Genomic DNA, 10,263 nt, shown 5'->3' with positions numbered 1-10,263 from the left:
GGTTAAAGCTGTGTCTAATGTTATAGCAGTCATGGCATACAATACACACAAACAAATATTACGCAAGTACACAAGTGAAGGAGATCATTACTGCTGCTTAATCGTTTCCCCAGTATAATTATAATCATTAGATTTATGAAGTTTACTTCAAAGACTGTTAAACGTCAAAAAATTGACATCACTTATTACATTCCTATTATTATTATTACATTATAAGGACATTCCTCGTATTCAGAATTCAATTTGACGTGTGTGATGTATTCTCAGGTCCCACAGAAAATACTGTGCAAAAGTGGGTTACCGAACCCTTACGTCCCAAATTTGATTTACATGTCAACTGATGGAATGAAGAAGATGTAAGAACCCCTACTTATTTAGCGTAGAATATGTGCTGCTGAGTAAAAAATCGGCAAAATTCTTTCATTTGATTGGCTAAATGGGAGCAATCGGATCCACTCAGAAAATAAAATCAATATGGAATACTATACTGCAATGTTTAAGCAGGATAATAGATTGACTAAGGCTTGAAAACCCAAAACTTGAAAAGGCCAATTGTATTACTTAATTACTCTTAAATATTAAATTCTCTACCTCCTCTTGTAATTTATATACAAATTTGTGAACGAAAAGAGAAATATAGTTTCACGTCTCTTGTTTAGAATATCACAATAATTTTATAAATTGTTTTGTACAATGTTGCTTGCAGGACTAGTAAAGCCAAAATAATGAGCTCAGAGATCAACTCTCTTTTCATTGGAAAAATTCTTCGCTTTCTAGCTACCCGAAACTTCGTCAATCTGGGTAAATTACCGGATCTGGAACTGCATTACCAAATCTGATAACATTTTTTTTTTGGTTTGTTCCACTTGTCAATTAATTTGAGGTCTAGAAAAGCTTTTTGTTTCGTTTCCGCAAATATACATTTAATTTGCCGTGACATCAATATATATATTTATTAAAACAATATGTAATCAATTAAACTTTAATATTAAATTTTAATATTGTATTTTGCTTCTTTTGTCACAAAATTGTATAGAATTGATCTTGAAAAAGGTCTCTATAAGAAGAGTATTATTTTTCTAACAAACAGAGGAAGAGGCTTACGCATCATACACTGGAACATGGAAACATTCCAACTAATTAATGATGCTTAATCGTTATTCTTAATATATCAATATACATTGAAAGAAGAATTACGCATCGCACACTAGCACATTTAAACATGAATTTACAAATGGAAACATAACATGCATAGGCAGATATACCAGAGAAAAAACTCCGGACATACCTGCCTGTGCGGGGACTTGAACCCCAGACCTCTCGCTTGTCGGGCGATCGCTCTAACCACTGAGCTACACAGACTGTCCCTGATAAACAGGACTCAAGTCTGGCACTTATGGATATGAGCAGTCAAGGGTGAACAGTACAAACAACACATTACACACCAGTGTATGAGATCCGATTAATGATGCTTACCCGCCAGCCTAATATAATCATACAAACAGAGGAAGTCCACACAACTAAACATTTGTAAATTCATGTTTAAATGTGCTAGTGTGCGATGCGTAATTCTTCTTTCCCCTGTATATTATTTTTCTATTTATTTTCGTCTAAATTAGGTTTGAAATCTGAATTCAAAACAATAATTGCAGTTCATTATGGGATTTACTTGTACCAGATCAGGTACAGGGGTATCAAATACAGTACCAGTTCCAGATGCGGTATATTGCCCGGACTCCCAGCCGGCTTAGCAGCAACGTTTTCAAAAGTCCACACAACTAATTCTCTCTTTTTTGGTGTTGTGCATGTGCATGGGTATGTGGCATTACCGGAGACTTCACAATTGCCACGCCAACTATTATCCCAAGACTTGCTATCCAGGTATGCGGTCCATCTGCTCTCACCTGTAATCGAATCGGCTTTCTTATGCCTCACGCATTTGTTGTTTAGGCAGTAACAGGAACTGTAAGTCCTCCACCATGGCTTATAGAGTTTACAGTCACTGTACGTTTGACATCCTGTGTTTGGAACCGGGGTTTGGAAGGACACAATTGAACACTGTACTCTTTGGACTAGCTTGAATCATAAATGTCGGGTTTGTTTTTTCTATTTTGCTGTTATAGCACGGATAGCCCAGGAATCCTAGATAATACGATCTTAAGTTTTTTACTTTAGGGAACTGTTCGGTGTTCTGATACTTGTATGACAGTAACTGCCAAATTGGTGTGAATTTATAAGATATTGGGTCGTCCGATTCTTGGGCCTCACCTAAGAACCGAGCTATTGTTTCATCACTGCGATCTTTATATAGCTGCGTTCTAGTTTCCGAAGATCCACCGCGTGCAACAAACCGTGTTTTTATGTCCAAGGATGATGCTGATGATTTCTGTTCACTGGTAACTCCCTGGCATACGTTCACCTGTCCTGTTGTGGCACCGGTGGTGCCGGCAAAGGCAACACAAGCCTTTATGGAAAAGTCTTGCTTCGTGTATGACGCTGATGATTCAGAAAACGCGTGTTGATATAAAGACGATCCGTAAGATGCCTGTGTCACATAGTGCGAGCCGTGGACTTTCAAAAAAGTCTCATACGCAAACCAGCCGGATGGCATCGATGGTCTATCGATTGAAAGTGGCAAGTTTTCGAACGATGAAGCGATGTGACGTTCTAAGTTCATCTTAGATAAACATGATTGTTCAAGATATTCGTTCTTCGATTTAGACAAATGGGTGTATGTCAGACCCGAAACGTCCCTTGAATTTCCACTGACACTTTTAGTCGTAGCATCAAGTGTAGCACCTAAAGAGTTGACTGAGACATCAAGTGAAGTATCTGTGGAAAGACTTTTATAGAATGTTGCCGTGTCCTTGAAATATGAACTGAAGCTATCTATTACTGCTTCCTCTTTTACACCAATACACTTGTCAGGAATGTGTTCAAAAAGTTGATATCCTCCGCGCAGGGTGTCGCCTTGTAAGTCGTACGTCGGTATGTAGAAACTTTGTCCAATAACTGAATTGGAACTGATCGCGACTGACCATCCACTTACTGCAAAAACAACGAAAATGATGAAGAAAACCATTTTCCTACCGAATCTGATGATACATAGAATAAATTGCAATACTAGTGCAGTGTAGTTCCGAGGCCGCAGTTGTTACAATCCAGTGAACAACTATTATGATATTTAGTCCTACTTTAGCATGTTTAGGAGCTTGCAGACCTATTGTACCCGGGTATTCAGTTGTACTCTGTTGCCAGGGACGTATGAAGGCATTAGAATATCTATGGTAAATGACATAACTGGTTTTGATATTTAAATAGATGGGCGGACTCCAACGGTCACGATTTGCTTCGGTGAACTCACTGATTCTTACTATTTATGTAAGTGGATTCGTAGTAACCAAAATGATGTGACAGGAAACGGCCTTGGCTAAAGCACGAGCATGATAGTTATGTCTTAGAATGTAATGTCCAAACGTAGACTGCTACGGAGCTGTCTATAAAAGTGTGTAGTCCTGGTTGATATAGAAGCTTGTCAGTATAGTGGGCAGTGGGCACTACTAGATCAGGGAATACATTATAATAGTCTCTTTCACTGATTTCAGGTTAAGTTTTGGTAACGCGTCACGCGGTTTCCCCGGGGTTTCCCATTGTGAGTCCAGGACGGAACTTGTTTACTGATATCTTAATACAAACCGACAACTTGAAGAAAACAGTTTCGGTTTCTTACGTAATCGTGTGACCGCAGATTTCCTTGCTTTCAAGTTACAACTTTCAGGTCAGCTTTAAGGTAGACAAAAGAAAATTCTTTAAATTTCGCACCGAAATTCACGAGCAGAGAAATCGGCCAGGTCCATCTACATTTGAAAGTGTGGTTTATGGTCAAATTATAATCCTAGGGATTGTTTCTCTGCAAATATATCAACCGAGACTGCAGTCACACTCAGTAGCGTAGTCATTTTTAGTCATTTTAAGAACACTTTACTCTTTGCAGTCCCCATTTTATCCATGACATTTCTCTGTGTGGGGCAGTTTACCCCCACCCTTGGCTTCCCTGGCTACACCCCTGGTCATACTTTTTTATAGACAACTACATCATCATGTCGCAGTCAAGTTCGGAACATAAGGCTTCAGTCAGGCCGAAGCAAGATCTTCGGGGCCCATGGATAAAGAGTAATGCGGGGCCCTTTGAACATCTCCTCTTTTCTCCTTTATTTCTATTTTAGCTTTTGCTCGGGGCCTTTGCCGCCGGGCCGCTGGACTTCGTCCACCCTGTCCACCCGCTTGTTACGCACCTGGCTTCAGTTCATATTTCAACACGACATTGGAATGAAGACTTCAATCGAACGAAGTTTCAGTCAACTCGTTAGGCTTTACACTTGATGCTACGACTATGGAAATCAAAGGAACGTATCGGGTCTGACATACACCCGTAAGTCTAATTCGAAACGAATATCTTGAACAATCATGTTTACCTGAGATGGACGTAAATAAAACAGGACATCATGTCATCGTTCGAAAACTTGTCATCTTCAATCGATAGACCATCGTTGCCATCCGGATAGATTGTGTATTTGCGTATGACGCTTTTTTTGAAACTCCGCGGCTCGCACTATGAGACACAGGCATCATACAGGGAGTCATGACGCGTCGGTATATCAACGTAAAACAACGCTTTTCAACAAAGGCCTGTGCTGCTCTTTCATTGGATTATACAATATAATTTAAATGTATCTACCGGGTGTCCCAGAAAAAGGTTACATGTAGATTTCTGACTGTACTGTAATCTAAGTTAATGTTAACAAATATAAATATCCTTTTCATGACATAATCTATGTACCCTCTACTTATACCCCTGTGAATGTCAAGTTCACAACTTATGTACTTAATCCGCATTCCACGCATTCCTGAGCAAGCTCTTTACGTGACATAATGCAACACGCGGTTCATTATACCACCGTCACAGCCACCGTGCATTTGGCGGGGCACTTGAGTAGACCCAGCCATAGCATGGTAGATGCAGTATTTTATTCTCATAATAAAGAATAAAACTTGTTCAATTTTATTTCAAGAGTTCAGTCAGAAATGTAAATACAAATAGCAGCGATTTCAAGTCAACAAAATCCAAACAAGATCTAAATGCAAAGGATTGTTATTCATTTCACTATGTTGATGACATCAGATACAGCGTGCAGAACTGCTTTCACTCTAATGACCACCTTCCTTTATTTGTAACCACCAAGAGTCAAGAAGTTCTAAAACTGATTTATATTCCCAGTGTACAATATTTTATTTTTCAATATGTTTCTTTTGTTCAATAAGTTCAACAGTGAAAAATAGGAAAAACATTCTAAAGGTAATAAAGAAAAACAATCTGAAAACAAAAGTGTGCGTTTGTTCAACTTTCGTTGTGCGATATTTTGATGGGTAGCCCGCTCTTGACATCCCTGTCATCTTGCGCTCATAAGTTAAGTTGCTTTTAAGATACGGAATTGAAACTTAGCTAACAGTTACAAGAAGGATCAATAAATAACATCTGAAAAAATGACATTCTTTTGTTGTACCATCACAAAATGCGATTCATTTTCTACGTGTAACCTTTTTATGGGACACCTTGTATATGCAATGGAAAAACTGAATACCAGTGAAGCTATATCATCAGTTATATCAATTTATTTAAATGAAGCGCCTAAAGTCAGGTGGGTGGTAAAGATGATTGCATCGACAGCTAACCCCTCCTCTATAGACTTCAGACCCACACAAGCACACATTTGGGATACGTGGGAACAATGGTACCACTTTACACATGACTGCCCTTACACATGACTGTATTGTGGCCACTTATTGATACTCGCCTGTTGTGTAGAGCGTTAATATGATGCCGGATATGGATCGAAACAATGGTACCACTTTTATGAATAGCCTCAAACGAACAAAGCATTATATAATCTATTGCGACTCTATTTCTATTAAAAGCTCTTTGGGAGAAAGTCAATTTTTTTTTAAAAATTTCCTTTTCAAGGATAATTAATTGTATCATGGGCTGGCTGGGGTGGCTAGCTACGGGGCATTTTGAAAAAAGCCCACTAACCGCTGCACAGTGGGCCAGGGCGGAATCAAAGTGTGCCAAAATTCAAATTTGGTGAATGTGGAATTTCTAATTTTTTTCAGTTGTTTGAGAACGAAAACATTCTAAAGTATATTGTTTGGCCCATAATTTATGTTTCGATGGATTTCATAAGTGTCGTTTAGTCATGAATTTGACCCAAAATTGTCATAGTTTCTCTTAAAATGGTAAAAGTGTGAATTTTGAAAACAACTAATGTAACGTTAGTAAATGAGAAACTGTTGTCTTGCCATTGTGCATATATCATACCTAATAGTAGTCAAACCAAATCATTAAAGTCAAAATATAAATAATTGTATTAATCAGGAGTAATGAGGGGGCTAATTTGGTGAAATACGGTAAAAATATGCATTTTTGGGAAAAAATAGAAATTTAGTTTGGATTCCTGTCGATTCCTGTACAGAAACTAGTTTTATTAGTTGCAGACAAGTTTTAGAACTATGTTGATGGCAATTGTTTTTGCAAATATTTGCATTCCAGGGTCAATCCAATGTACCCCATTTGCTCACTTTTCAGCTAATTTTGATGGATCAGTGCACAGCGTACGGGTTTATCCAGGGTGGGTTCAGATGGATGAGTGCACAGCGTACGGGTTTATCCAGGGTGGGTTTATCATGTCATGTGCATAGCGCCCTCATATTACCTACATACCCTTGGTATCATTGTGGTTTTCACTACAACTCTGCCTATAAGAAATAGCATTTTTAAATGCTAAAAGGTCTCAATATTTTAATACATCATTGATAAAGATAAAGCAAAATCATGGCATCATTATCAAGAACATTTTTTTAATGCTGCTTATTCAGCAGGTTCACCTTCATCATAAATTCATCATACCATGTATGTATGGATGTTTTACGCATTAATCATAGAATTGAACTCCAGTTTGAAAGGTATGAAAGCTTTCTTTATCGTTTACGTGAACGATGGAATAACGTTGTGGACCAGTTCACATGACTCAAAATAAAGGCTGGCAAGGGAGGTGTAATGAGCGTGAACCTGGTTTGGATGCAGAGGGAGTGTGCCTGTAACAGACACAGCCTCATTCATTCTCATGTCACTAGGTCAAGCTCTTGGAATTTCCATGTCCCAAGCAGTGGCGTAGATTTCTTTTTGACATTGGGGGGGATGGGGTTGGAAAACATTCTTGAAGTATAGTGAAAGCGCGAAAATGTGTACTTTTGGGGCTAAAATGGGCAAATATGAGGATAATTTGGTCAGAAACTTATATTCAGGTGTCAACATTGGGGGGATGATTGTATGGAGCATCCCCCCCTGGCAAAATATTGGGGGGATAAATCCCCCCATCCCCCCCGGGATCTACGCCTATGGTCCCAAGAGTTGGTTCAAATACCAAAAAATCTTTTTTCTACCATGCAACTCTTGATTGGAATAACCTACCTTCGCATATCAAATCCATTCTGGACAAATGTACTTATAAACATGCTATGAAAAAATACCTGGCTAGAGTTGCTATGACCCATGAGTCTGCTGAATTTGTGTAGCTTACTCCTTTAGGTCCCCGCCTTTATTTTATCTTATTGTTTCGCACGCTTCCAGGCATCTTTTTGTTCTTTTGTGGGACCCCATTGGAATTAAGTCTACACAGGAAGCTAGACTTTATGGGTCATCCTGGCAATTCAGCATTTTGGTGTCTTTTTGGTGTGCAGCTTTTCAATGTGTTAATTTTTTGTATGTTTCATTGTACAATTTTATGTCGCTTTTTGCCAAATAAATATGAATGAATGAATGAATGAATGAATGAGCCACCAGAAAAGGACCAGCTCAGATCGCGCGCCAAATAAGTTTTCCAGTCCAGAAATTTCATTTTTTTCTCAGCCTTGCAAAAAATAGGCAGAGGTGGGAATCGAACACGGGACGTCGGTGTTGTAAAACCTACTGCGTTACCACTGAGCCAACTGACAATCAGCTATGAGAAGTTTGATAGTAATCCTTGATATTGCTGAATAGAATAAATCAATACTGATAGGTCTATTTATCTAATGTACGATGCTATTCAAATTGGCCTATAAACTAGGAATATAATGTGAAATGACTATCAATCGATCAATCAATCAAGTTGTCAAGTTATCAACAATCAATCCGACGTAGGCCTATCATGGAATATTACTAACTAGGCCTACTAACTAATATACCAAATAAATAAAATAAATAAATAAGTCAGTCATACTGCAGTTACTGTCCGTTTTCCTATACACAATACACAGTGCTCTTTCCCATTGACGCGTGACCTTTACAAATAGCCCTACGTTAACAGTATGGGGATATGACTAGTTAACGTCGCTGTGTGAAAAATAACCGGCCAATATTAAAAGTACTCTTCTAAAGTTCTAGAAAATATAGTTTTTAACATGTCCTAAATTTTTAGCTAATTTAGATGTTTGGAAATATTCGTACTTTGGTGTTTTAGTTAATGTTATAGGTAATAGTACATTGCCTAGTTAACGTCGCTGTGTGAAAAATAACCGGCCAATATTAAAAGTACTCTTCTAAAATTCTAGACAATATAGTTTTGTAACATGTCCTAAATTTTAGCAAATTTAGATGTTTGGAAATACTCGTACTTTGGTGTTTTAGGAAGGATTATGTAAACGACAGATAACACCAAAAATATGAAGAAATTATTTCTAAACCGTGTTAAGTCAAAAATCATTATGTTGCTCATTTTCAAGAATGCTGGTTTACAAAAAGCACGACATTGTCTGATTTCGTGAACAAAGCCACACATAACATTGTTTCATTTCGTTTCCTTTATAATCGGTTACCCAACTGAAGCTTTATTGCGATATCGCACATGAAAACAGTCACTTGTGCACAACCAGAGAAGATCCGATTTAATCAGTTGAGCTGTTTCAATGAGTGTTATCTTGGTTTAATAGCTTTTAATGGGGTTAAGTCCTGCAAAGGTCGAGATGAATTCTACTGTAGACATGACTGCATCATGTAAATAAATAAATAGGCATAGGCCTAAATAAATAAATAAATACATAATGCAGAATGCAGTTAGTAGGGTAGCTGCAGGTAATATGGGACAGCAGGTCATATGGGACACCTGTTTTCATTTTAACAAAAAGTAGCTTAGAGAAGGTACACACTTTAAGTTGATTTGTTAAGTGTTTAGAGACATCAATTGTGCTTCTAGAAATGCAGTTTTGGAGTCTGTGTATCAAACTCCTGGAAATCAATGCCAAAAAGAGTGAAATTGCCCAAAAATTTACGTCGTTTTTTTGGCCTGATATTAAATCAATGACGCCACATTTTATGATTGTGTATCCAAATACTCTGGTACTGAGGGTGCATTTGTCACTTTTATGATCTTTAGGTGATGGGTTAAGCTTATCAGCAGGTAAAATTCCACTGAAAAGTGGCACTTTCCTTTTATAAATGATTATTTTCTCTGATTTTCAACTGAATGGGTGCAAGTAATATGGGACACATAGGAAATTGTGTGCATTGTCAATGCGAAAAGCAAAACTATTTAGAAAATTGAATTTTCTTGTTGAAATTTGCATTTAACATTCAAAATCATGTAACAAAATGTTTTTAGAACAAAAGAGTGATTTTCTGAACATTTTGATTTTCACCATAGAGATAACACAGTGTCCCATATTACCTGCACATGCAGGTAATATGGGACTCTTGACGATGACGTCATTTTGACGTCATAGCGTCCAAACAAACATAAAAACAAGGTAGCATTGCCTGTTTTATTAATCTTAAAGGACAGGTTGTTCATCATAACAATCTCTTTTGGGCATATCTTCTATAGTTTTTATGCACATAAGCTAAACGTCCTTAATGGTCCCATAACGTACCCAATCAAGCGAACATATCAAGGTCATATCAGGGCGTTATACAAAGAATGGTCAAAGGTCAACGTTTCCAAAGAAGTATAGTAATAGATGTAGACACAAGCTTTCGTGCGGGAAACATAAACACATAGTCGTCAGTCGTGTGTTTTTTATGAGATTTGATACGGCGCTGAAGTCTATTGGCTGTCCCAAAATCAGTACCAGACCCGGTTTCCAGACGGCAATGTGTGTGTTGTTACAAGGAATGCAAACTCATTTTATCAATGAGTGAACCACATAGGAGGAATACGACATCTATCGTGA

General features: G+C 37.8%; 1 protein-coding gene across 1 annotated transcript; it reads right to left on the bottom strand.

Moving 5' to 3' along the window:
* Positions 1–1,999: 1,999 nt before the first annotated feature.
* On the bottom strand, positions 2,000–3,082 carry LOC140137181 (DELTA-thalatoxin-Avl2a-like). Its single transcript, XM_072158833.1, has one exon. It carries the CDS (start codon positions 3,080–3,082, stop codon positions 2,000–2,002), a length of 1,083 nt encoding a protein of 360 aa, XP_072014934.1.
* Between the last annotated feature and the right edge of the window lie 7,181 nt (positions 3,083–10,263).

The sequence above is a fragment of the Amphiura filiformis genome, chromosome 17 (genome assembly GCF_039555335.1).
Source record: "Amphiura filiformis chromosome 17, Afil_fr2py, whole genome shotgun sequence".
Classification (NCBI taxonomy): domain Eukaryota; kingdom Metazoa; phylum Echinodermata; class Ophiuroidea; order Amphilepidida; family Amphiuridae; genus Amphiura; species Amphiura filiformis.
The sequence above is the reverse complement of the archived record's forward strand: the minus strand, read 5'-3'. Positions and strand labels throughout refer to the sequence as shown.

Bases quoted from the DNA above. Each gene is read 5' to 3' on its own strand.
- LOC140137181 (XM_072158833.1), bottom strand. From the start codon at position 3,082: ATGGTTTTCTTCATCATTTTCGTTGTTTTTGCAGTAAGTGGATGGTCA.